General features: G+C 36.0%; 3 protein-coding genes across 3 annotated transcripts; 2 read left to right on the plus strand and 1 right to left on the minus strand.

Moving 5' to 3' along the window:
• Positions 1-883: 883 nt before the first annotated feature.
• PG994_007365 (1-phosphatidylinositol 4 5-bisphosphate phosphodiesterase 1) lies at positions 884-3556 on the minus strand (the record flags this gene model as incomplete). The annotated part of the gene is made up of 4 exons (XM_066858774.1): positions 884-1061; positions 1474-2897; positions 2957-3472; positions 3545-3556. 4 exons carry the CDS (start codon positions 3554-3556, stop codon positions 884-886), a joined length of 2130 nt encoding a protein of 709 aa, XP_066715716.1.
• Positions 3557-5190: 1634 nt separating this feature from the next.
• PG994_007366 (uncharacterized protein) lies at positions 5191-5566 on the plus strand (the record flags this gene model as incomplete). Its single annotated transcript, XM_066858775.1, has 2 exons — positions 5191-5276; positions 5365-5566. 2 exons carry the CDS (start codon positions 5191-5193, stop codon positions 5564-5566), a joined length of 288 nt encoding a protein of 95 aa, XP_066715717.1.
• Positions 5567-21539: 15973 nt separating this feature from the next.
• Positions 21540-24886, plus strand: PG994_007367 (uncharacterized protein; the record flags this gene model as incomplete). The annotated part of the gene is made up of 4 exons (XM_066858776.1): positions 21540-21991; positions 22078-23512; positions 23581-24531; positions 24596-24886. 4 exons carry the CDS (start codon positions 21540-21542, stop codon positions 24884-24886), a joined length of 3129 nt encoding a protein of 1042 aa, XP_066715718.1.
• Between the last annotated feature and the right edge of the window lie 1314 nt (positions 24887-26200).

Genomic DNA, 26200 nt, shown 5'->3' on the forward strand with positions numbered 1-26200 from the left:
CAGCAGTAAGCTACATATACACATATATATATATAGGTATATACCTACCTACCTAAGGCTCACTGGGTATATAGACTATGCATGTGGAAGGAGGGAGGAACCATATCCACATTCCGCGTACATATACCCTATTCTTGGCACCTAGCTCCTTCTAGTCTTTTTTGCGAGATTCTACTAGCACTTACCCCGAGAGCGAAAGAAAGAGGGTACGGCATCGTGAACATACCATGTATAAGGCACTTTCTCAATGGATACCTATCACCAATGAGGATATTGGTGGGAATCACTATACATAGGATAGCGGACATGGAATTAGGCGCTATGTTGGGTATCTCGTGATATATTTCTATAAACACAGTGTATAATCGTTGGCGATCAGTCCGCCTGTCCTGTTCAAGTTTTCATATCGGGACTCCATCTCTTGGATTTCCCTCTGTTCCTTTTCCTTCCTATTCTACAATGGGTCTAGTTTAGACAATCTTCCAAGAACGAATGAAGCTGACAGCCCCCCATGTGTCATGACCATGATATGACACTTTCGACAGCAAGTTCTCATTTCAACACGCCCCAAACAGCCAACAGGCCAGAATATGTACACGGAGCTTCTAATTCCACGCCGTACGCCATACATATAGGTATCCGTTACTCCTTCACTGAATATCACATGCTCCCAAACTCCCAAGGCAAAACACACGGAAGGCTCTCCTAACACATAAAATAGAATCGAGACGGAAAAAGCAGCTGTTTCGATCCACCAAGCAGCATCAACAACGAAGCGAATACGACCCGGTCAATATGGGGTAGGTACAGGCATCGCCATTGTCCACTTGTGCGGCAACAGGGATCATGACATACATGCATTCCCCCTAATAGTAAGTAAGGATCATGACAAGACCTTATCGACCCGAACCAATAGGACACCCTTGGTCGGGTTACCTTTCGGGTCCTTGAGGTGGATGAAGCGATAGCCGGTCCGTAGCCGGTCTAGACGGATGCAGGCCCAGCAGGCGAACGGATCGCGATGAATGGGGATTCGAGAAGCGCCATCCTCAATTTTGAACCTGAGAAAAACAAAGTCACATTAGCCAAAGCTGCCCAAGTATCCCGGTTGGGCGTCGAAGGAAAAAAAAAGAAGGCTATTCCACTGCAAGAGAACCAGTGCACGGCAGTGAGGTGGCAGGTATGGTAACCATCGCATGCACCAGAATATGCCTCATTTCTTCATGCACAGGCAGCATAGGCACCTGCATGTGTGATGGGTGCCTCCGCTGCTGGACGGGCCGTTGCGTATGCTAGCTCAACCACGTTCTCGCTTGAGAGCAAGCTGCACATGCTTTATTGGCTATTGGGCCCAAGTGAAGTCCCGACGGTTCGGATGAAATGCAGTGCAGCGTGACAGATGAGGCCACATGGATTGGGCAGGGAACTGATTGGAGTGAAAAAGGACAGGACGATCCCGAAAAACATTCTTACCTTACGAAGCTGAGCTGCTCCACCACCTTCGGGACGCCTATGAACTCGAGCAAGTTCTTGGTGCTGCCGAAGTCGGGGTGATCAGTCTTGCCGGATACTGTCTTCTGCTTGAAGTCGTCGAGCGCACGGCCGTTTCCATCGATAGAAGCACTGGACCGCTCTTCGTGCTTCTCGACGTGCAATTCGCACTTGACAAAGGGACGGAACGACCTCGTATTGCCATTAGCGCTGCCGGCACCCTCGGGCAATGGGATATGCTGGCCGGCGAGAACAGTGATGCGCAGCGCAAGCGTCCGATGAGGGATGGCATCAGCCTGTGAGGTCGACAGGTCGTCGCTGCGGTACCCCGGAGGCTTCAACACCCATCCGTGTTCCCCCGAGAACATGCCCTCGTTGAGCATCATTGCCTCGTCGGTGGATTGCCAGTTCAGTGCCACCATCTGCACTCCTTTGCGCCAGTACAGCGACGGGTCCAAATTCGAGGAATCGAACCTCAGACCTTTTGGAAAAGCCCGCATAAAGTAATGCATGTTATGTGTAAAGAGTTCTTGAGTCTTTGTTTGATGAAGCTCCAATATCCTCGATTCGTTTATCGAGTAGATGTGAGAGGGGGTTTTGGCCGCTGGTGAATCGAAGCTCTTGAAGTGCTCGCTGTGGGTGTATATTCCCAAAGCACCCAAGGGCTCTCCAATGAGTACTTTTGCTTTCTTGATACTGGACGAGCTCCCGCCTCTCTCGTCCTCAGAGCACGAGGCATCATCGTCAATTGTCGAGACAGGCGCTAGGGTAGCCATTGGAGCAGGCGCGTCCGGCTTGACGGGTTTCTTGACCTTGACCAGTATCTTGTTGAGCAGCTCCTCGAGCCTTGGCATTCTATCCGGTGGGCAATTCTCAAACGGCTTTTCAACCAGTACTCCGGCCCATTCCTCCTTCATGATCTGAACCATAAGCTCCTGCTGCTCAAGTTCCGCATGCACTTCCAGACTAACGATGATGGGCAGATTCGACGTCTCGAACGCGGTCTCCCGGACCGCCTTGCAAACCTCCCTGAACCCTACCGGCCTGGTCAGGGTATAGCCATGCATTACGATAGGTTCCGTGGGTTTGAACGACTGCCTCGACGTAGTCCTCTCTAACCGATCAGCGAGCACCGAGGGGTCCAAGGATGACGAGCTGTCTTTCGCAATGTCCTTCACGCTGTTCCTCGCGCTGTCTTTTCCAAATGCAGAAGGCGCATCTAGGCTTGTGAAGCTTGGGGTGCGACTCCGAGAATTCTTCTCGCCCAAGAAATGTTTGCTTGTCTGCTCAATTTTCTCCTCTATGGCGTCCTTCCAAGTCGCCGCAGCGCTGTGCCAGCTGCTACCGGAGAGATGGCGGGAATGCTCAGGCTTCGATCGAGATTTTGACACTAATCTGGAGTCGAACTCGGCGAGTCCCCATTCCAAACATTGATTTCTATGCACCGGCAGCCCCGTCGGAGGACCTTCTTGTATGCATCCGCACTGCTCTTCCCGGCCAGCTGGTTCCCGGACAAATACGTGTTGTGGCTGCTGCTTATGAAATAGTTGCTTAGAGGCTTGGTCAGGTCCTTTTCAGAAATCGGACTAGGCTTTTCCGCCTCCAGACCGAAGCGCATCCACCATTCTTCCAAAAACTGTTCGAATTTGTAGGAATCTCGATCGAGTCGCGGCGCTTCCTCTTCCTGTTCGTGAATGAGAAAGTACTCAAACTTCTTCCGAGATAGCTGGGAGTCCTTATCCCTTAGATAGTCGAAAATCTTCCTCAGGTGTTTTTGTATCGCAGCGCTGAGGTAAATAGACTGCCTCCCGTCTGCCGTGCCATCGCCTGGGAAATGTATGGGCGTCGGTGAAATGAACGTGGTCAAATCTACAGCTCTCTTAAGTGCCTGCAGATGTGCCCCGGCGGTGGGGTTGAGGGTGAAGTTGCGGCGCATCGTGGTGGCATCTTTCGTAGTCGCGGAGGTTTTGGACTTGGATACCTTGAAAAAGTTCGAGAGGTTAGTCACTGGCTCGATTATATATCCTTCCACATGGGAAGTATATGGACCTACCGAGTAACACATAGGGGGTTATTTCTCAAGTTCAGTAGATACCCAACCAGTCGAACTGCAGGTCGGTGTTTATCCAAAAGCCTATGCTGGAGGGTTTCGTAATGCGACGCGGATACAATTATGTGATACGGCAGCAGCTGAAGAGTCGAACGGTGCCGGATTGCTGAGGGCGGTTATCTGGTGAGTTGGAAAGAGGCGAACAGCATAAGAATAAGGAATGAACAAGTCCAGAAACGATTCAAGGAGTGGCAGAGCACGAAGAGAGCTCGCCAGATCTCGTCGAGATAATAAGATTGAGATGTAAGACAGGTTCAGCTCTGGGCCGGGGGTCCAGGAGTGGTGGAGTGCAGCCTCGCCCCGCCGAGAGCCTGTAGGGTAGGAGGCCGGGACAGGGATATAGCAGTCCATAGACCGTTAATGGAGTAGCGCAGCGGATCCAGGCCTTTATGGACTCCTATTTGGGCGTTTTGCGCTTTTGTCATCCTTATTAATAGTCCAAGCCTATGTTAGCTCTATAGGGCTGTGACGTGGAATGGGCTTGTTAACAGCATCTTATTCCGTCCATGTCTGGAGTTTATTACTTTCGCCCATCATACCCAATGCGAGGGACCAACATGGGATGCTAGAAAAATTCCAGCATGGGCTGCCTGCTACCTGCCACACAGGCTGCTTTTGTTGCTGCGATGGCGCAGGCGAACCAAATGCTGACAGCAGATCAGATGCGACTGCATGTATGTTGGATAGTACTGATTTGGGGGCTGAGCTGCTGCTGCCAGAACCGTTACATCCACCATTGGCCCCCAAAACAGACAGGAATATAAACAAGTCAAAATATGTTCTGTTTTCCCCTTTTAGGATCTCATGCTCGTCGTAGGTGTAGTATCCCGATCAGACAAAATCCACCGATGAACGTATGCTTAAAGGGGCGATCAATGCTTGGTTGCAATGGCCCCCGCCAATTGGGCTTTATTACCTGCATTGAGAACGGACGTTGCTATTTCTGTTTGAAGATCGACAGTAAACAACTGGTTTACTGGGTGGATAAGCGTTGCTTGTATGATTGCATTGCACATAAGACCCTGGCATTTAAAGCCAGCCAGTGCTACCTGAACGGGTTTGTTTGTAGGTAGAGCATTAGAACTTGTCAACATACGCGGCCTTCTGCGTAAGGACTGGACTTTCTGCCATCATGCGATTTGAGCTCTTCTCCGTTTCAGATCGCGCCCAAGGTGATGGAGTTCAATGTTGTTCTGGGCTGGTTGGTCCCTATCAACTTGAGCCAAAGCAACGACCGAACACATCACTCGGCTGTCAGGTACATGGATCAATGAGCTTGGCAGAGGGGAGGATGGGATTGGTTCCCATCTGCCGCCCATCCAGCTGAGGCTGAGCTCCAGGCTCCTTGGGGACTACTACAAGTGGTAAGACATCGCCAGCCCTTACGAGCGGCTTGGGTCGTTTACGGACTGTGTGTGTCTCCTCCGTTTATGCAGACGTCACCACTGACATAAGGCCGTATACGAACCGCTTCACAGCCACACCGAAAAGATCGAATGCCAATCACCACTTTTGCACCTCGACAACTCCTCTCCAAAGAAAAAAAAATCATCAATCAGACTACAAGCTTGTAGATCACGGAAAGCGCAATGCAGTCCAAACCTCGCAAGGAGTATGAAGCAGAGGTCCGCTCGTGGGGTTTCCCGCACGTCTTACCTGGACCGATGGGCCGTACGTAAACAATCGTTGCCGGATAGGTTACCTACCAGTCGCGACGTCTTGAACCGGATGAATGGAGGCTGACATGATGAACGGAAACCCAGCAACGCGCACTATAGCCCGCATTCTCACGGTGGCCTAACCATGCACCTGATATTGAAAGGCCAGCTGACCATCACATATCCTAATGATGCACAGCCCGAGAAGAAGACGTTCTCAGTCGGCGACCGAATCGATGTCGAGGCTGGGCGCGTGCATGAGGTCTGGATGGGCGAAGAAGGCTGTACCTACGTCATTGGAGAATAGGCTGATTGAAGTATGCATAAGAGTCTGCGTCAGTCTGCATTGTATGTAGTTGATAAGACTACGAATCATCTTTTCAACTTGTCCGTGGTGCGACGAGTGCGAAGATGCTGACTCTTGAGACGAAACGAGCTTCAGGGAATCGCGGGCGCTGCTGTTCAAGGGCCGATGAATTAGACGTGTCTTTGAATGGACGAGTAATAACCAAAACTGCTCCTGTGGTGACAAATTTGATCATGTTCCAGACTCGGGCACAAGTCTGCTTGCTCATCGATGAAGAGATTGGAGCAAACTCAGCTTCCCAATCGCTTGAAAGCGATGGGAGAGTTCTTTTCCACCCGAAAAAGGCATCAACTTCGGCCGTCTCAATATGTTTTGGTTAATCGCAATATTAACCAGGGGGACTTGAACGTCCGGTAGGGCTTATGAATAATCTTGATGAGTTGCGAAGATGCTACATTAGGGGTGACGGAAGGAAATGAATGACTTGCGTCGAGAACCAGAAGCGTTTGCAGCATGGTCGGGGATGAACGAACAGTGGTTTGTCGTTTCAAGGAGTTTATGCACGTCACGGAGATGGCCAATGTGGCGATGTTGCAGTGTAGAGGAGATTGCGGATGTGATTCAAGGGAGTCGGGACGATCCATGTGCCTTTTCCTACTCGACGAAAGAATTCTCCGAGGAAGCTGAGCAGAAGGGCTCGAGGACTCGACTCGCCCAGGCGGAGGGCGAGAACCTCAGCTCGACGCCGATCGCAACGAGGTGGCCTGGCGGCTCAGAAGGGCGGCTATTTCTATATCTGCTGGCAGGCTGGCTTGCTGGATTCTGGAAATATCTTTGCTCCACTTGCTGGTCCGACCGAGTTACTCGGCGAATAAGGTATGGCGATCAATGATCGGCAGGGTCAAATATACACATTTAATATGAGCGCTTCTTTGAGCAAACGAGTAGGCTGTAGCGACTCAAGACGATGCCTATCCTTATACTACACCCTTACAGTAAGCGGCAATTGCCACTCTTTAGAGTATATGGAAGATTGGTAACATGATAGATGATGACGATGGAGATAGTGACCAAGGACAAAAGGGTACATGTGGGCAGACGACTTGAATATGAAATGGGTTAATGATACATCGGCCATCTTTAGTAGCAGCCGTTGAATTCTTCTACTTAAGCGGGCCCTGGAAATTAGTTTAGAAGCTTGTTAGAAGTTAAAAACCCCCTTTTAAATTATAATCCGCTCGTTTTTTATCACACTTTTAAATATATTATTATATATAAATTAACGTTATTTTAATAATATATAATATAAAATAAAATTAATATAAAAAATATATATATTATTTTAATTTTTTTAATAATATAATAACTATTAATTTTTAATTAATAAATTTAAATATTTTATATAATTTCTACTTTTTTTATTATATATATATAAATTAAAAAAAGAGTAAAAGCTAGCGTTAATATTAACCCTCTTTTTTAAAATATATAATTAAGATTATCTTTTACTTTTTTTTTAATTAAATAAAGAAAATAAAAAGTGATAATATAAATTAAATAAAAATATTAAAAATATAATATTTATGATTAAATATTATTAATAAAAACGTTTCAATATTAATAAAACTTATAAAAAGTTTATTATATAATAAACTTTTATTTTATTAACGAGGCGAGAGTTTTTAAAATATAAATAAAATAAGTTTTAATGAAATTAAAAATAATTAATGTTAATTTTTTTAAAAAAATAAAACTTTATTAGTAATAAATTTAATATAATATTAAATATTAACGAGTTTATATTAACATTTAAAAAACGTAAATAGTAATTATTAAATAAAATATAAGCCCTTTAATAACGAAAAGGTATGTTTTTATATATTTTTTAAAATAATAATAATGAAATAATTTATTATTCTAATAAATTAAAAAAGCCGCGTTTTAAAAGAATTAGACTAAAACTTTAATTAAAACTTTACTATTTTAAATAATTTAAATTTAAATTTTAAACTCTTTTTAAAAACAATTCAACTTATTATTTATAAATAAAAAACACTAAAAATATTATTAAATATATTATTATATAAAGATAATTTAAAAGAAAGTTAATATTTTTTTTTTAAATTCTTTAAAAAAAAGTTTCGATATTATATATTTATAAAATAACGTACCCTATAAGCGAGCTACGTATATAAGCGAGCTACGCACTTTTTATTATTAAGCTTTATAAGTTATAAATTAATTTAATTATAACGCTTAGAACTAATTAAATATATTAATAATTATTATTTTTAAAAGTTTTTATATTATTTTAATAAGTACGCGTATTATGCCCGGGCTCTCCGTAGATTTTATAGCGTTATAAGCGTGTTTTAAACGTCCTCGTATAATTACTTTTCCGACGGGATTCGTTTTATAATTATTTATTAATCTTTTTTTAAAACTATAAGTCTTTTTTAGCTTATATACGAAGTAATCTTTTATTTTATAGCCGTTTCTTTTTCGTACGGCGGCGCCGGCTAAGTATCTTATTTATTTTTCGAAATATCGCGTTCTTATTTTTTAAAAAAGTAATTCGGTATATATTTTATATTATAACCTTTACGATTTAATTAAAACTAATTAAAATAAATATCGAGAAGTTATTTTAATATTATACGATACGGTTTTAAACGTAATTAATTTAAAATTAAGCTTTAATCGATTTATTTATAGTTTTTAATTTTTAAGGGATAAATAAGTTAAAAAACGTTTTTAAAAGTATTAAAATATATAGTTTTATATTTAATTATAAAATAATATATTCCGGATTATATAAAACGAGTTTTATTTTTTAAAAGCTTTTTTATATATTCGAAACAATAAAAATCGCTTAAAACGCTTTTAAAAACGTTAATAAGAAGTCCTCCTTAAAAATATAAGTAATATACGCTCGTATAAAACCTTTAATTTCTTTCTCGTACGCCCTTTTTAATATACGAAAATAGCCGATATTAAAAAGTTAAAACTTATATAATAAATAAGAAAATATATAAAGTATAATAATCGAGTTTTTTTCGTAATAACGCTCGAAAGTTATTAAGTAATAGTTTTCATAACCGTTTAAAACTAAGAAGTAATAATAACCTTTTATATAAAACTTAATATATTAATTAAAGTATTAAATATAATCCTCGCTTTTTTTATTTATAATTTAATTATTTTTAATAATTATAAATACTTAGTTCTTTAATAATAAGCTGTTTTTATATTAAAAAAAAGTATATTTTCTCGATAAAAATAATATATAAAAAGATAGTATAACCGTTTAATCCAACGCTTTAAATAATTATAACCTATTCTTAATTCTTTTATTATATTATTTTAAGCTTTTCGTATCGATCGAAAGTAGTTATAATTATTTCGAACGAGATTTAACTTATAAAAAACCCGGTCTTATCGAAATTATATATATCCTCCTTTTATATCCTATATTTATTAATTATATTTTATACGAAAATAAACTATACGCGATACGCGTTAAAATCTTTATAAAAAACTTTTTAATAATTAATTCTTTAATTAAAACGCGTCCGGAGGTTTAATTATTATCGTATAAAATTAAAAGCTTAATTAACGCCGACGCGTCTCGCGTTACGTAAGCTAAATAATCGATTCGCTATATTTTTTATATTATCTAGCCGGTGAAAAAACGATCGCGTATTTAAATTAATAATATATTAAATAATTAATTCCTCTTTAAAATTAAAAAGCTTTTAAGAATTTATAAAGATTTTAAATCGTGGTCGAATTCCGCGTCGTCGGCTACGTAACGTTAACTTTAAGATATAATATATCGCTATAACTTTTCGTACACTTAATTTCGAGTTATTTTAAAACGCTTATAACGTTAAATTAAACCTTTTTTCTTTATTTTTTAATTCTATAATTATTAAAGGAGAAAAGTTAATATAAAGTTAATTATAAGAAAATTAATTAAAAATGCGCAGCTCGCTTATATGCGTAGCTCGCTTATATGGTACGTTATTAATAAAAACTTCTCGATTTTCGCTTAATATTAAAATATCGTAATAATTATTCTTTTTTTATATAATAACGGTCCTCGCTATAATATTTATATTATTATATATAAATAATTAAAATAAACGTATTAATTATTTTAAAAAACTAATTATAGTTTTAATTTATATATATTATAATTAAATGTTTATAATAAACGTTATTAAAGTTGTAAAAAAAGCTTAATAAAATTTACTTAAATTTATATTAATAATATAAAAAAGTATTTAAACGTGAGATTAAAAAACGCTTTATTAATATAATAATAATAATATTTAACGTAGTTTATTATTAAATTAACTATATAATTAAGTCTATTACTTTTTTTAATTTATATAACTAAACTTTAATACGTAATACTTTAATAACTATAATATCGATTTAATTGAAAAAAGATTATATTGTTTTAATAAGTTAAGCGACGCGAGAAGGTTTAAATTAAATTAGTTAAAGAGCTGCTACAAAAGTGTACAACGTCCTCTAAGCTATTTTAAGCGACTAATTCCGCGGTATTAAACCTCGACGCGAAATTTAATATTTTAATATAAATTTAATGTAATTAAAAAAGGAGCTTTATAAATATATAATTAATTTAAATATTAAGGAATACTTATTAATATTAATATTATAAAAGATATAATTAATGTTTTTTTAAAATAATATAACGACGACCGCGTTAATAAATAATAAGTTAAACGCTTTATTAATTATAATTTAAATAAACTATTAATATAATTATTAAAGGGCTTTTTATAAAGATTTAAATATTATTTCCGGCTAGTTCGCCTTAATTATAAATATTAAAGCTAAATATAATATTTTAAATAAAAATACATAAAATTCTAATAAAACTAGCTTTATAATAAATATAATTAAGTTAATACTAATTATAATACGCGCCGATTAATATAAAAAAGCGAAATTGGTTTAATTTAATAATTAAAAATAGTTTATATTTATTAAACATATTAATTTATAAAGTTAATATATCTCGTTATTTTTAATTATTTAAAGTTAATATTACTTCGTAAATTAATTTCGAGAATATAATTTATTAAACGATTAAATAATTAAACCGACTCTTAATAGTTAAATTGATAATAAAACGAGCTTAAATTAAATTTAATACTTTAATAAGTATATTAAAGCGCGAATAAAAAGCTTTTATTATTTTTTAATTTTAAACGATTACGAAAGCTATATTTCGGCCGAATTCGAGGAATTCTATAAGAATAACGATATTATTACGCTTAGTATATTTTCTTACTTTTTTTATTTACTTTAACTTTTAAATATAACACTTTATTTATTATTTAAGCGTATTTATTTTTAAAACAAATCGAGTTATTTATTAAAGCGTTAATAAATTACATTATGAAGTTAAAGTTTATTATCACTTTATAGGCCGCATGTTTTATTATTTTTATAAAAAATAAAATTAAATTTAAACTTAATATAGTTAGTTTAATATTTTATTATTTAAACGAATTAATTAATAAGCTAAATATAGGTCTTTAAACGTTTATATTTAACTTATTGCGCTTAAAAATAATGAATACTTATAACTTTTAATAAATAACTGAAGATTTTATTTTTATTTATAAAACAAGTTTTTTAATATTAATTTAAATATTATAAAATAAATAACGAAGAAAATATATATAATAATATATAGAATAACTTTTATAGAAACTTGAATATATTTTTATAAATAATTAATTTAATACTTTTTAAACTTTAAAAAATTAAAAAATTACGCGTTTAATTTAAAAGAGCCTTTATTATATAAGAATTTTAAAAGCTATAAAACGAGAAGGTAAAAAAAAAAGCTTTTAGTAATTAATAAAAGCGAAATAAAGGGTTTATTAAAATAAAAGACAACCGGTAAAAAGCGTTATAATATTTATAGAGAAATAAGTTATAGTATATAAATATATAAATATATAAAAAGAATATAAAATTAAGTAATAAATTAAATAAAAATATTTATATTATAAAGTTACTAAAACTTTTTACTTTATTAATAAATGAAATTAGTATTTAAATTAATTATTAAAATAAGGAAAATTTATATAAAATATATAAGAAATACTCGTAATTATATATTTAACGTATCTCATAAGAGAATATCTTACATAAGCGAATGTCTCACTTTTATAAATTTCTTTATAGCCTTAACCTTTTTTTATATTCTTTTACGTCTAAAAATGCCACAACTTTAAAAAGAGAGTAATATAATTCTAGCGCTTTAAACGCTTTAAGAAGATTTAATTTTAAGCGTATAAAAGGCTATATTAATTTATTACGTCTTATCGAAAACCTTATAGCGTAAACGAAATAGCTAACCTATATAACGCGAAATATTTACGAATTCTTAAAAGCTTTTAAATTTTAAAAAAGATGCGATTATTCGATATATTATTAATTTAAATACGCGATCGTTTTTTCCCCGGTTAAATAATATAAAAAATATAGCGAATCGATTATTTAGCTTACGCGACGCGGGACGTATCGGCGTTAATTAGGCCTTTAATTTCGTACGATAATAATTAAACCTCCGGACGCGTTTTAATCGAAAAATCGATTATTAAATAATCCTTTATAAAAATCTCGACGCGTATTACGTATAATTTATAAATATAAGATCTAAAAAGAGGATATTTATAACTTTAATAAAACCGGCTTTTTTATAAGTTAAATCTCGTTCGAAATAGTTATAACCACCTTCGATTAATACGGAAAGCCTAAAATAATATAATAAAAGAACCGGAAATAAGTTATAATTATTTAAGGCGTCGGATTATACGGTTATACTATCTCTCTATATATTATTTTTATTAAGAAAACATACCTCTCTTTTTAATATAAAAATAGCGTATTACCGAAGGACTAGGTAATTATAATTATTAAAAATAGCTAAATTACGAATAAAAAAACCGAGAATTAAATTTAATATTTTAATTAATATATTAAGTTTTATATAAAAAGTCGTTATTATTTTTTAATTTTAAATAATTATAAAAGTTATTTCTCGATAACTTTTTAACTTTATTATAAAAAAACTCGATTATTATACTTTATATATTTTCTTATTTATTATATAAACTTTAAGTTTTTAATATTAATTATTTTTATATATTAAAAAAGGCGTATAAAAAAGAAATTAAATATTTTATACGGGCGTATATTACTTATATCTTAAAGGAAGACTTTTTACTAGCGTTTTTAAAAACGTTCTAAGCGATTTTCACCGTTTCGAATATATAAAAAGGTTTTTGAAAAATAGGACTCGTTTCGTATAATCCGGAATATATTATTTTATAATTAAATATAAAGCTACATACTTTAATACTTCCGGGGACGTTTTTCGGCCTATTTATTCTTTAAGAATTAAAAACTTTAAATAACTCGATTAAAGTTTAATTTTAAACTTAATATATTCGAAACTATATTATATAGTATTTAAATAACTTTTCGATATTTATTTTAACGAGCCTTAATTAGATTATAAAGGCTATAACGTATATTATATACCGAGTTGCTCTTTTAAAAGGTGAGAACGCGATACTTCGAAAGGTAAATAAGATGCTTAGCCGGCGCCGCCGTACGAAAAAGAAACGGCTATAAAATAGAGGATTATTTTATATATAAGCTAGAAAAGACTTATAGTTTTAAAGAGATATTAATAAATAGTTATAAAACGAATCGCGTCGAGGAGTAGTTATATAAGGACGTTTAAAACACGTTTATAACGCTATAGAATCTGCGGAGAGCCCGGGCATAATACGCGCACTTATTAGAATAATATAAAAGTATTTAGAGATAAGGATTCCGATTAATTTTAATATATTAAATACGTTGTGATGAAATTAACTTATATTTTATCGAAAGGGGTATAAAAGAGAATGAGACATTCGCTTGTGTGAGATATTCGCTTGTGGGATACGTTATTCTTTTTTTTCTTAATCGCGGTTCTAAATTATATAAAACGTTATAATTCTTTTATTTTTAAATTACTTAAATTATAATAATTTATTACTTTTATTTTTAAATCGTAATAATTATCTTATATATTAATTATTACGTATTAGTTATTATATTTTACTTATAATATATTTATTATTATAAGTTAATTATAATATATAAATTAAAAATAATTATTGTAATTTTTAATTATTATAAATAAATTTATTAATATTAGCTCGTAAAGCTTTAGTTAATATTAATTTTTATAAACGTTATAAAGTTTAGTCGCGTTGTCTCATAATAAAGTTTAAATTATATAATTAAACTAAGTTATAATATATAAACTCGACTGGAATTAATATATTTTTTATAATTAAAAAAGCGCTTTATAATTTTATAACGTTTTTATTTTTAAAATAATAAAAATAAAGTAGATTAGTAAAATAATAATTAAAAATAATATATTTTAAAAAACCGTTTATAAACTTTATTAAATTTAAGTCATTTAATTTAACTTAATATAAAATAAATATATATTATAATAAAAGTAATAAAAAGAATTTATAAAACTAATAAATAATAAATAGTAAATTATTTATAATAACTAGAAAGGGATAATTTTCTAACTTAAGTTAATAATATAACTACTACTTATTTTAAATATAAAACTATAATACCTCGGATTATTTACGAATTAATAAATTAAAACCACCTTTATTAATTAATATTAATAACTAAATTTATATTAATTATAATAATTAATATTATAATAATAAATAATATTTAATATAGTTTCTTTTAAACTAATACTTAAATAATAATATAAATTAAATAAGTAAGGATAAATAATAAACTAAGTTATATAATAAAAGTTAATAAAATCACGACGCTTTTAATAAACCTATTAAAATAAAACTATAAAGCAACGAATTAATATAAATATTAATTCTAACGCATAATAGAGTATATACCTCAACGATTTTATTAAATTATTTATTTATTTAAACTACTTTTATAAAAACTAGTTCTTATAATATTTAATTATATTAATTACTATCTTATATTATTAATATAAACTTAGTATATTTTATTAGTTTTTTATTAAACTTTTATAGTTAATGCTATATAAAGTTTCGTTAATTATATTAATATAATTATTAACTTAAAGTTTGTTTTTAATTTAATTATAAAAATTCAATAGTAAACGTTTAATAATTATATAAAATCTTTATATAAATTTATTAATATTAATAAAATTAATTAAAACGTTATAAAAATTAAGTTATATATTATATAAAACAGTTTTATTATTATATATTATAATACGTTTTATATTAATATATAAAAAATAAATATTATTTTTATACTTTAATTCTTTTATTAATTCTTTAAATAAAGATTTATTTATTTTTAATATATTATAAAACGTTTTTTTAAAATATTAAAAACGCGTTAAATAATTTAATAAATTTTATAACTTTATACATGGCGTTATTTAATAAGTAAATATTTTTAAATATAACGTTTTTTAAAAGTTAAGTATTTATTTCTTACTATTATTTATTATCTTTATTATTTTATATATAAACTATACACACTATATTAAAATAATTTAAACTTTATAATAACAATAAAATTAATACATAACGTAATTTATTATTAAATTAATTATATCATTAAATCGAACACGTTTTTAATTTATATAATTAAACTTTAATATATAATATCTTTATACTTATAATATTAATTTAATTAAAAAAAAGGATTATATTACTATAATAATCTAAGTGATGCAAGAAGGTTTAAATTAAATTAATTAAAAACTTATTACGAAAGTACATAAATTTTTTAAACTATTTTAAATAACTGACTTTATAATATTAAACCTCGACGCGAAATTCGATAACGTGGTTTATTACTAAGTCGATTATATTATTAAGCCGGCCACTTTTTTTATATCTTATTATTTTTACATAAATCAATTTAACCTTAATGTTTTAAATCAATTAAAATTATTTTTATTTAATTCGTTATTTAATTTTACATTTTTTATATGTTTGCGTATTATAACCTATTTCGCCGTAAATATTATAGCGCCTTTTACCGGTCACCCTCCGTTTTAACGAACCCCTCGTTTCGTATTTATTAGTCGCTAGACGCTTCCGTTTTACTTTATTATCCTATAGTTTTTAAAATTTCTATATAATAAGGGCTCTTCTAAGCTAGACGCGCGATGGTTTAGCTCTTCGGCGCTTAAAAAATATTAAATTAGCCTTTTATAAAATACTTATTTAATTTTTTATTATTTAGTTTATAATATTTAAAATTAATATTAAAAGGTTTGTTTAATAAATAATCACTTTATTTTTAATAAAAATAAAGTATTTAATCGTTTATTAAAGGTTAAATAACGTTTAAAGGTTATAAATATTAGCCGTTTTCGAACGCGACGAGTTAAATATAAGTATTTAAAAATATATATTTAACTTATTAATTATTTTATTTAAATAATAAAGTAATAAACTAAATATACTAAATACGTGGCTTTAAAAGCGATAAAAAATTCTAGCTTTATAATATAATCTATCGACGCTTTAATAAATATCTCGATTTTTATAATATTTCTCGAATTCGGCCGAAATATAGCTTTTGTAACCGTTTAAGATTAAAAGGAGATAAAGGCTTTTTATTTACGCTTTAATCTATTTATCGAAGTATCGAATTTAATTTAAGCTCGTTTCGTAATTAGTTTAATTATTAAAAGTTAGTTTAACTACTTAATCGCTTAATAAGTTATATTCGCGAAACTAGTTTATAAAGTAATATTAATTTTAAATAATTAAAAACGGCGGAATATATTAACTTTATAAATTAATATATTTAATAGCCGTTAATTATTAAAAATTATTAAGTTAAACTTATTTCGTTTTTTTTTATAACGATCGGGGCGTATTATAACGAGTATTAGCTCGATTATATTAATTATAAAGCCGGTGTCGTTAAAATTCTATATATTTTCGTTTTAAATTTTATATTTCGTTTTAATATTTACAACTAGTGCGAACTAACCGGAAATAATACCTATATTTTAATAATAAAAAAGCCTTTTAGTAATCGTATCGACGGTTTATTCGAGTTTTAAAGTCCGGGTTACGGTTAATAAAGCGTTTAACTTAATACTTATTAACGCGGTTATCGTCGCGTAACTTTAAAAAGAAATTAACTACATCTCTTATAATATTAATACTAAGAAATATTCCTCGGGTATTTAAATTAATTATATAATTATGAACCAATTTTTTTAATTAAATCTAATTTATATTATAAATGTCGGATTTCGCGTCGAGGTTTAGTATCGCGGCGTTGGTCGCTTAGAATAACTCGGGGAACGTTATATACTTTCGTAGAAGCTTTAATTAATTCGATTTGAACCTTCTCGTGTCGCTTAAATTATAAAACGATACGATCTTTTTTTAATTAAATCGGTATTATAATTAACTTAATAATAAACCACGTTATTTATAATATTAATTTAATTTAATTTAAAAACATACCTCGTAAGTATATAACTAATTTAAATATTTAAAAAATACCTCTTAATATTAATATTATAAGAGATATAGTTAATTTTTTTTTAAAGTCGCGCGACGATGACCGCGTTAATAAGTATTAAGTTAAACGTTTAATTAAGTATTATTTAAACTTTAAAACTTAAATAAACCGTTAGTATAGTTATTAAAAAGCTTTTTATAAAGATTTAAATATTATTTTCGGCTAGTTCGCATTAATCGCGAATATTAAAGTTAAATATAATATTTTAAATACAGGCATATATAATTTTAACGAGACTAGCTTTATAATAAATATAATCGAGTTAATATTAATCGTACTACGCGTTAATTAATATAAGTAAGCGAAATTAATTTAGTTTAATAATTAAAGGTAATTAACGACTATTAAATATATTAATTTATAAAGCTAATATATTCTATTATTCTTAATTATTTAAAATTAATACTACATTATAAATTAATCTCGCGAATATAACTTATTAAATAATTAAATCGACTTTTAACGATTAACCTAATAACTAAATAAGCTTTCGACATTTTAATAAATATATTAAAGCGTAAACGAAGGGCTTTTATTATTTTCTAAATTTAAACGATTATAAAAGCTTTATTTTAACCGAATTTAAAAAATATTATTAGAATAATAGTATTATTACGCTTAATATATTTTTCTACTCTATTTACTTATTTTAACCTTTAAATATAATACTTTATTTATTATTAAAACGTCCTTATTTTAAAACAGTCGACTTGTTTATTAAAGTATTAATAAAAAATATTATAAAGTTAAAGTTCTTTATCGCGTTTAAAGCCATATATTTTATTATTTATATAAAAAATAATATTAAATTTAAATTTAACGCATTTAGTTTAATATTTTATTATCTAAACGAAATAATCAATAAAATAAATTTACCTCTTTAAACATTTATATTTAATTTATTACGCTTAAAAATAATTAATATTTATAACTTTTAATAAATAATTAAACGCTTTAGTTTTATTAAAAGTAAAGTTTTTATTTATTAAAAAAAGTCTTTAATATTAGTAAAACATATTATAAAGTAAGTAACGAAAGATATATATATAATAATATATAAAATAACTTTTATAAAAAATTTAATATATATTTAAAAAGGTTAATTTAATATTTTTAAAATATTAAAGAATTTAAAAATTACGCGTTTAACTTAAAAAAGCCCTTATTATTTAAGAATTTTAAAAGCTATAAAACGAACAAGTAAAAAAGAAGCGTTTATTAAAGCGAAAAGCGACTAGTAAAAAGCGCTATAGTATTTACGGCAAGATAAGCTATAATACGCGAATATATATAAAAGATATAAAATTAAGTAGTTAATTAAATAAAGAGTAATTTTAATTAATTTAAAGCGTTAAAGTTAAAATAATTTATATAAAACTAGTAAAATATTAAAAAATTATTTAATTTTATAATATAATTAACTAAATAATAAACTACGTTAAATATATTATTATATATTTAAGAGTTTAATGTTTTAATATATTAAAAAAAACTAAAACGCTTAAATTAAATTATATATAATTAAATTTTTAACTTATTTTTAAAATAATACGAAAATTACGTTATATAAATAAAATAAAAATATAAAAACTATTTTTTCACTTAACATAAATTATAAGTTTTTATAATACTTAACACGCTTAAAAATAAAAATATCTATACGGTAGCGTAGTAGCAGAACATGAAAATAATAACGAAATAAGAAAATAGGAACGAGCCGATCACGGTCTTAGCGTAAATAGGAACAGGACTTCTGACAGGACCTCAGTCTTCACTTTTCGGGTAAAAGCTTCCGCTCGTCACGAACAACTGACGTCAAAGAATAACTATTGCCTCGGGCGGCGGTGGCGGCGGATTCGGTGGATCTCGTCTAAAGGACAGAGCAAATTTCGCAATCTTGAGCGAGCGTGCCAGAGTGCTGACAATTTTGGTCAAAACACGGGCCGTCTTTGCTCAGATGGCCTCGAGCTCCGAAGATGGCGCACAGTCTGCACACTGACCGACAGTCCCTGCAGTATATCTGCAATAGGATTCTGAACAGGTATGGCGGTGATGGCCACTGCGAATAGACTTGAACGTTACCAGCCACCTACGGAGGAAGAGGAGATATGCATGCAGCTCCTAGGGTGATGCAGTTCTGCGCCTGCGCTACATGAAAAGTGCAAAATGCGAAGCCATACCGAAGACCGTGGCACCGCCCAGATCAGACCACGCGCAGTCCAGTCCAGCATTAAACGAGAATGACGTCTACGATGGCCTCACTAATCGAGTCGTTTTTAATTGTATACAAGGTGGACTGTCTACTCTTCGACCGATGGTGCGTTATAGCGGCTTAAAACAAAACTCCAGCAAGTATACCCTGACATGTACATTAAATCGATCACGATACCTACCATTATATGTAGTAGGTAGTGTGGGTTTCGAGGTTGGTTGGTGTTAATCCGCGCGCGATTGATCGTCCTGTAGGCGAGTGCAACGTGCTACGATCCTTAACCTTGAATATGCTTGGCTAGTTCAGCCACCACCCCTCTCAACTTCTCTAATGAGGCGCGCCAGCCATCCGACCTTGATATGCCGAGAGCTAATTAAGACGACTCCAAGTCCATGCATCGCGTAATCTGGATTTGCAGCATCTCCTTGCGTGGCTACATATGTAGTGTATGCACGTAGTATAGTATGTGGAAAAGAGATAGGTTCGCAGGTTCGCGGAGATGATGTCGCCGTAGTATCCCGTTGTCCGGCGTAATGCTGTGATTGGTTTAGCTCGCGCGCAGCATTGCAAATGATATTGAATACTAAACTCCTCAATAGTCACTGCACCACGGCATTCGTAAGATTACGATTCATTGACGACGAGGAATGTAGATGATGACTAAGGTTAGACGCGGTTTCCTGAGAAGTTGCTTGTAGCGAGGGGGAAAAAAAGCACTGACGGGGCGACCGCTAATCTGTCGCTACATACACAGCTGAAGCTGTCAATCAAGGAGTGCCCGGCCAGCACAAGTCCACTCCTTGGTACAGGAGCAAGAGGAGCTAGAAGAGTCTAATAAGAGCACAGAGTCTGAAACTATTCTCACGTCAAAGGTATGAGCGACCAGAAATGCATTTCTGCTTGATTTGCTCTGCTTCACGCGGACTAGGTAGCTACATGTAGCTCATGCACCGGCGTGCTGGAACGATTGAGGATTGCGGCGGGCATTATTGGCCAACTACAGGATATAGCGCTATGCTATAGTTAGGGCCGATATTGCATTTCAAGTAAGCGACTCGACCCAAAACTGGCCGCGTTCTGGTTCAATGGGAGGAGCGCAAGTGCATGTGTGTGTGTTGTCGAGCAGTCGCTGTCGCCCAAAAAGCAGGCTTTCTGGGTCAACGAGGCGTTCCATCTTCTGATGCGCGGGAACAGTAAGATGGCCGACCCAATGAGGCCCCCTGGTTGCTCACCGACCAGGGCTACCCTCGTATCAGACTTTCCCCACAGCGGTCTCCTCTCTAAACCAAACCCGTCGTCGTGCAATCCTCCTGCACTCTCGTTGGCTCTGTCTGAGGTCAGTATAAGTACCTCTTTATCTGTACCTCTGCAGGGGGGGGTCACTCGGGAGATCAGACAACTTCCCAAGGCAGGTAACAAAAAACATACGGCGGCTGTCCGGCATCAAACCCCCTCTTTCCAAGGTGAGGAAGCCGCATGTTCAACTTCTTGGTCCATGTCGCATCCGACTCTTGTCCTAATCTCTACGATCTCGATTCAGCATCCGCATTCTGGCTTTCGCTCTTATCCGAACTGCTGTACAAAGTGATTTGTTCGATTCAGGTTTCTTCTCAAACCCGACTCTCTACCCACCGCCTAACCTACTACAAGTACTTCCTTGCCTGGTCCTGACACTTGCACTTGCCTAGCCCACTTGGATATATCTGTTTTGTTTCGGCTACTCTTCTAGACCTTTTTTTCTCCTTCTTCTAACCTACATCGTAGACGCCACTGTCTCGATCTAATATGAACTACACCAATCCACAATAAAGCCAAGCAGGTCCTATTGTGTGTTTGTGACTCGCCTTATACTTTTGACTCTCTTCTCTCCTTACCTTTTCTCACGTTGTGACTTAATTGTTCTGTGGCACGGCCGACCTTGCCTCCAACGAGACGCAAGAGTATCTCGACTCCAGTCTGCAGATAATTGTTGGTTTGGGGCGCTGCTATCTGGGTTGCGCGGCATGGATTTGCAGAAATAGGCTACTTGTCGAACCTCGGAGGATTTTGTGGCATGGGCGCCGTGCAATCGTGCAACAGTAACGATAACGAAGGAAGGCCTTTTTCCAGTCTTCCGCTCCAAGCATGGGAAATGTCCCCTCCAGCGAGTCCCCAGAGAGGGGCCGGATGGCTCCTCACAAGCTGTCCAAACCCCGAACGACCAACGTAACGACAGCTGGACTGTCGAACACAAGTCGTCCGGCAGACTTATCCAAACGACGCTCGCTGTCGAACAGAACCTTCTCCCTCCCTCATGGCACTTCCCAATCTTCCCCGATACCGCCAATGCCGCCTCTGCCCGATGCTGGTGATTTCGACCAGACGGAACCTGCAGCCAGGCCAGAGGGTGCCTCCCGAACCATGTCTGTCAAAAGCATATTCCGGTCTCGATCATCAAAAGGCGTTTCCACGAGACCCGGAAGGACAAACAGTGTGGGTCCTTTGATGTCCTCGCCTCCGCCTGTGCCGAGTTCGCGGCCAACCAGAGCGAACTCCATGGTCGTGGACGGCAGTGGACATTACGCCCAAACTGCAGGGTGAGCTTCCAAACTAGCTGAGGCGTTATACTCCCCAATCTTTGGCTGACAGTCTTACTCTACAGTTGGCCAACTACTCGTACCAGTTCTTTCAACTACGATCCTACCTCCTACGAAGCAAAACGTCTTTCGTACCTAATGGAGACGCCTATTTTCACTGAAGACCTTACGATACTGTCGGATACTCAGACAACAGGAAGCCGGAGGGGCTCTCGTTCAGAAGCCAATCCCACATACTCTGCAACTGGTGCTATGCCACGGGCCAGCTCAGATCTATCCATCTACACTCCGATGAGGCGGCGCTCGCTTCTTACGCCTGGTCTCGCCACGCGCGCATCTCCCACGCCCCCGGTTCCGCATAAGTCTAGAAACAGATTCAGTATGCCGTCTACACCCTCCCGGCGCGATTCTTTCGACGGCCTCGAGATAGGCATGTTCGCGATGCGTCCCTCTACTGCCACCCAGCCAGAGTCAATCCCACGCGCAGCAACTCCAAGCGATGACCAATATGCCCAAACTGGGGCCTTTAAGCTAGGTACCCTCCGAATCACCAATGGTAGTCCTGTGACTAGCCCAGCTTCACATATAGAAGCCGAGTTTCATCAAGCTTCAGGGATAAAACAAGACCAGGACTACTTCCAACAGCCTCGGATACCAGAATTAGGGCCAGAGCCGCCAAAGCCTGGAGGTGTTCATCATACAACACATCTGACTCCCGGATATCTACCGCAGATATGCGTGAGCCCAATACGACTGGATGAGGTGAAGATGGAGGATATCGAAGAATTGCAAACCACAAGCAAGACTACAGCGGTAGAAGACGATTTGTTTGAGGTGGAACAGCCCGAGTCCCCCAAAGCAGAGGTTCTCGACGTGCGAGTTGATCCCAGCGCAAAGTCTCTCCCGCGGCCCAAACTCGCAGCCGAGGGAAAGCACTCGAAAGAGATTGGCAGATCTGACAGTGGCATCGTTGCTAGCCCGACCTCGGATTACTCGCATCAGTCCTTGTCAAAAGCCGACTCAGGCTATAGCTCCAACGTCTCATTGCGTTCATTTTCGAACCCACACGCTGCGCAGAAGACAGATCTTTCTAAGAAAGCTGCGCTCGACACACCACCAGATACGCCTCACAAAGAGGGCGTCGTCCTGCAAATGCCCATATCGGTTAGCCCAGATTTGGTCGATTCATCTTCCTCGAGGGAGGGCACTCCTCCAACTGTTCCAGAAAAGGATGTTCCGACGACTGGGCGTCACAATGTGTGGTCGCTGGGTCGCACGGCCTTCTCGAAGAGAGTGAAGAACTTGGCGCCACCCGCTATCAATCCTCAGAGTCAGCTCAGTCCTCCTCACGCATCTGAAGCGTCACCGTTAAGCCCAACTAGCTCGATCATGTCCAATTCAGCTCTGAGTATAAGCAGTCTCAGCAGCATTACACGCAGAAATGGCAAGCTCCACCGTTTCCTCAGCAATGGCCGCAAATCTCACGAAGCCCAAGCACCTTCACATCCAGAGGAGAACGAGGTACCGGCCGTGCCGCAAGCTGTCGAAGCCAGCTTCGCAGATCATGTCGGCCCACTGCCTCTTCCGAGGAAAGGTGGGAGATCAGAGCTGAGCCTAGTAAAGAGACTCTTGGCACAATAATGAGTGTTGGTAGTGCTGAGTTTGACCATTCGCCACGAGAAGTTATTGTACCAAGTACGCGCAAGCTTAGGAACGATGGCCAATGCATTGCAACGAGCGCTGCATTGCAATCTGCCGTTCCTGCCAATTTGGCTACGGAGCCAACCGTTCGCAGACCTGTACCTATACGGAAACCAATGACAACTCCTCAGCAAACTTCGCCCACGAGCCCGTTGGCGATGGCAATGTCGCCCGAACCAGAAGCTATCCCTGCGCCCCCCAAGCAAGACTCCGCCGTGGGAGGTAGACTTAGAACTGTCACTACGTCTTCGTTGGCTGGAAGCGGCCTCAGTACGTCCCACGTCCGCCAGAGGTCGAGCACAGTGAACGCAGAGATCGAAAAGGATCTGTCGATGCGATACTCGGTTTCGAGCAATATCTCATCAAGTGTCATTGCCAACGAAGTACCGCCAGTTATCCAAGCAGACATTCTCAATAAAAGAATCAGATCACCTCCACCGGTGAGCATGCGGACGCGGCATAACGGGGAGTTCATCAAGCCTCTGACCAGAGCACAATCCACACCTGCGGCCGCTATGAAACAGCCCCTTTCCAGGCGGTCCAGCCGGGAAGGCATTCAGAGTTACCCTTCAGCCGTGAGTCAAGGGCCCAGTCGCGAGGCCATTCATGGCTATCCTCCAGTAGCTGAAGGATACCGCGGCTGCGCTCCAGTGTCCCCGACAATGCCCCATCTGAATCGTAGGCTTTCTGTGGCCTTTTCGACCGAGTCGGGGTTATTCCGAAGGCCCAATTGGGATGTGCAGCCAGATCACCATGGTGGAACATACTCGGGGAGATCATCGGTTGACCAGAGCCGGCAGAACTCTTTCACCAGTCAGACCAGTCCACAAATGCATGTGGTAGCACGGCCAAGACTAGCGCCCCTTCACAAGAGGGTATAGCTATGATGGCTATAGTCTGCAGCAGTTCCACGCGGACGAGGATGCCGTCCTTCCAGAAACGGAAGAAACGTTAATTCGAGACAATGGGCCTTACCCATCTATGCCTCATAAAGATGGCCACGAATACGTCACCGACCCCTGGAGCGGTCGTCCCATGCCACAAGTACTTGGTAACCAGGGTCGCTACCCGCCATACGTACCGCGAGGGCATTTTCGTAATCGGAGCCTAGGCGCCGATCAACATCATGCACCATACCGCGTGCTTCACAGCTACAACTCTCCAGCATATAAGAACGCGCCCATCTGGGGCTAATACTCAAATGTACCTGGGAAAAACCTCCTAGGTCATCATCCCTTGACTACACCAAGCCCCCCTACTTTTGATGTTATTGCATCACAGATATCTTTTGCATCTTCAGGCGTTAACTTCTCTTTTTGGCCTTTTGTTTTTGGGTTGCCATCAGTGTCACATTGGACCCTTCGGTTCTTCGAGAACACGACTCCTCATTTGAATATCTCTTTATTTTACACCGGTTGGGTTCAGGAAACTATTTGAACCTTTTGGGAGTTTGGCAGGTTTGCCATTGATTTTTTTTCTACCGGTTTGGCTGCGGTGACAGCATGTTTGGTGATACCAGGATATACCGTCATGAGGTTTTTTTTTGTTCTTCGCTTTTTCTTTGTACACTGAATGAGGATGAGCCGACTCGGAGTACATGCATACGGGATATCCCGTCGAGGGCGCCTCGGAGGCTTTTGCCTTGATTATTGGCTTGGGTACGAACATCGTACCCCTCCATACTTCCTGTCAGAAGATGGAGTACCTCGTAGAAGTCGAACCTAGCTTGTGGTTACTTCTAGGACGAGGAAGAAAGGGGGGTTCAGGGAGACAGGGTGAACCCCCAGACGTGAGACGATTAGTGTCTTGTCAATGTCGCGTTGTGTTGCACCACTACTATATCGCCGAAAGTAGGCTTGGTGCTTGAGCCTTCTATCATTGCAATATACGACGCAGCTTGGCATTGAAATTACTTCAGGATACTACTTCCTTTTTTTGCGTGACTGTTGACGTATATGATGCGGTGTCTCGTCTGTCTTACCTTACGGGTATAAGCAGGGGTGACTTGATCTACTGTTTGCGTGTTGGGCTTTGATATTCGTATTTATCTATCCGTTTTTCCTACGCGGTACATAATTTTTGCCAGTCTTTATGCCAGGGGGTTCCGGCTCGCTTGTCATCGCTCGCTTACTGCCAGCCACCGACGTAGGTTATAGCCGTAAGAAGTGTTATTCATGTTCGTTTAGGCTTCCGTCTGCGCCAAGCATGTTCTCCCGCGATCAGGAGGGCATAGACTCTCTACTCAGCCATGGCAGGTGTTTGATTTTGTAGCTAGTAAGCTTACTAATGGTCTTGTTTACATGGGTGCTATGAAATATACGAGCTACCCCTATTTCGCCAAGTCGAGGTCAAATAGGGGTAGGACGTATATTTTGGTTTTGCCGATTCTGGGAGAGGGGATGTGAACAAAGCCAAAACCCCCATTCGAGGGAAATTCTAACAGCAAATGATCGCCCTTCTGTTCTGGGGTTGCGGCTGTGGCCTAGGCAATCATAGTCGTGGATACTA

The sequence above is a fragment of the Apiospora phragmitis genome, assembly GCF_038363925.1.
Source record: "Apiospora phragmitis strain CBS 135458 chromosome Unknown utg000007l:1.0-2108841.0:1.0-2111359.0, whole genome shotgun sequence".
In the NCBI taxonomy this organism is placed as follows: domain Eukaryota; kingdom Fungi; phylum Ascomycota; class Sordariomycetes; order Amphisphaeriales; family Apiosporaceae; genus Apiospora; species Apiospora phragmitis.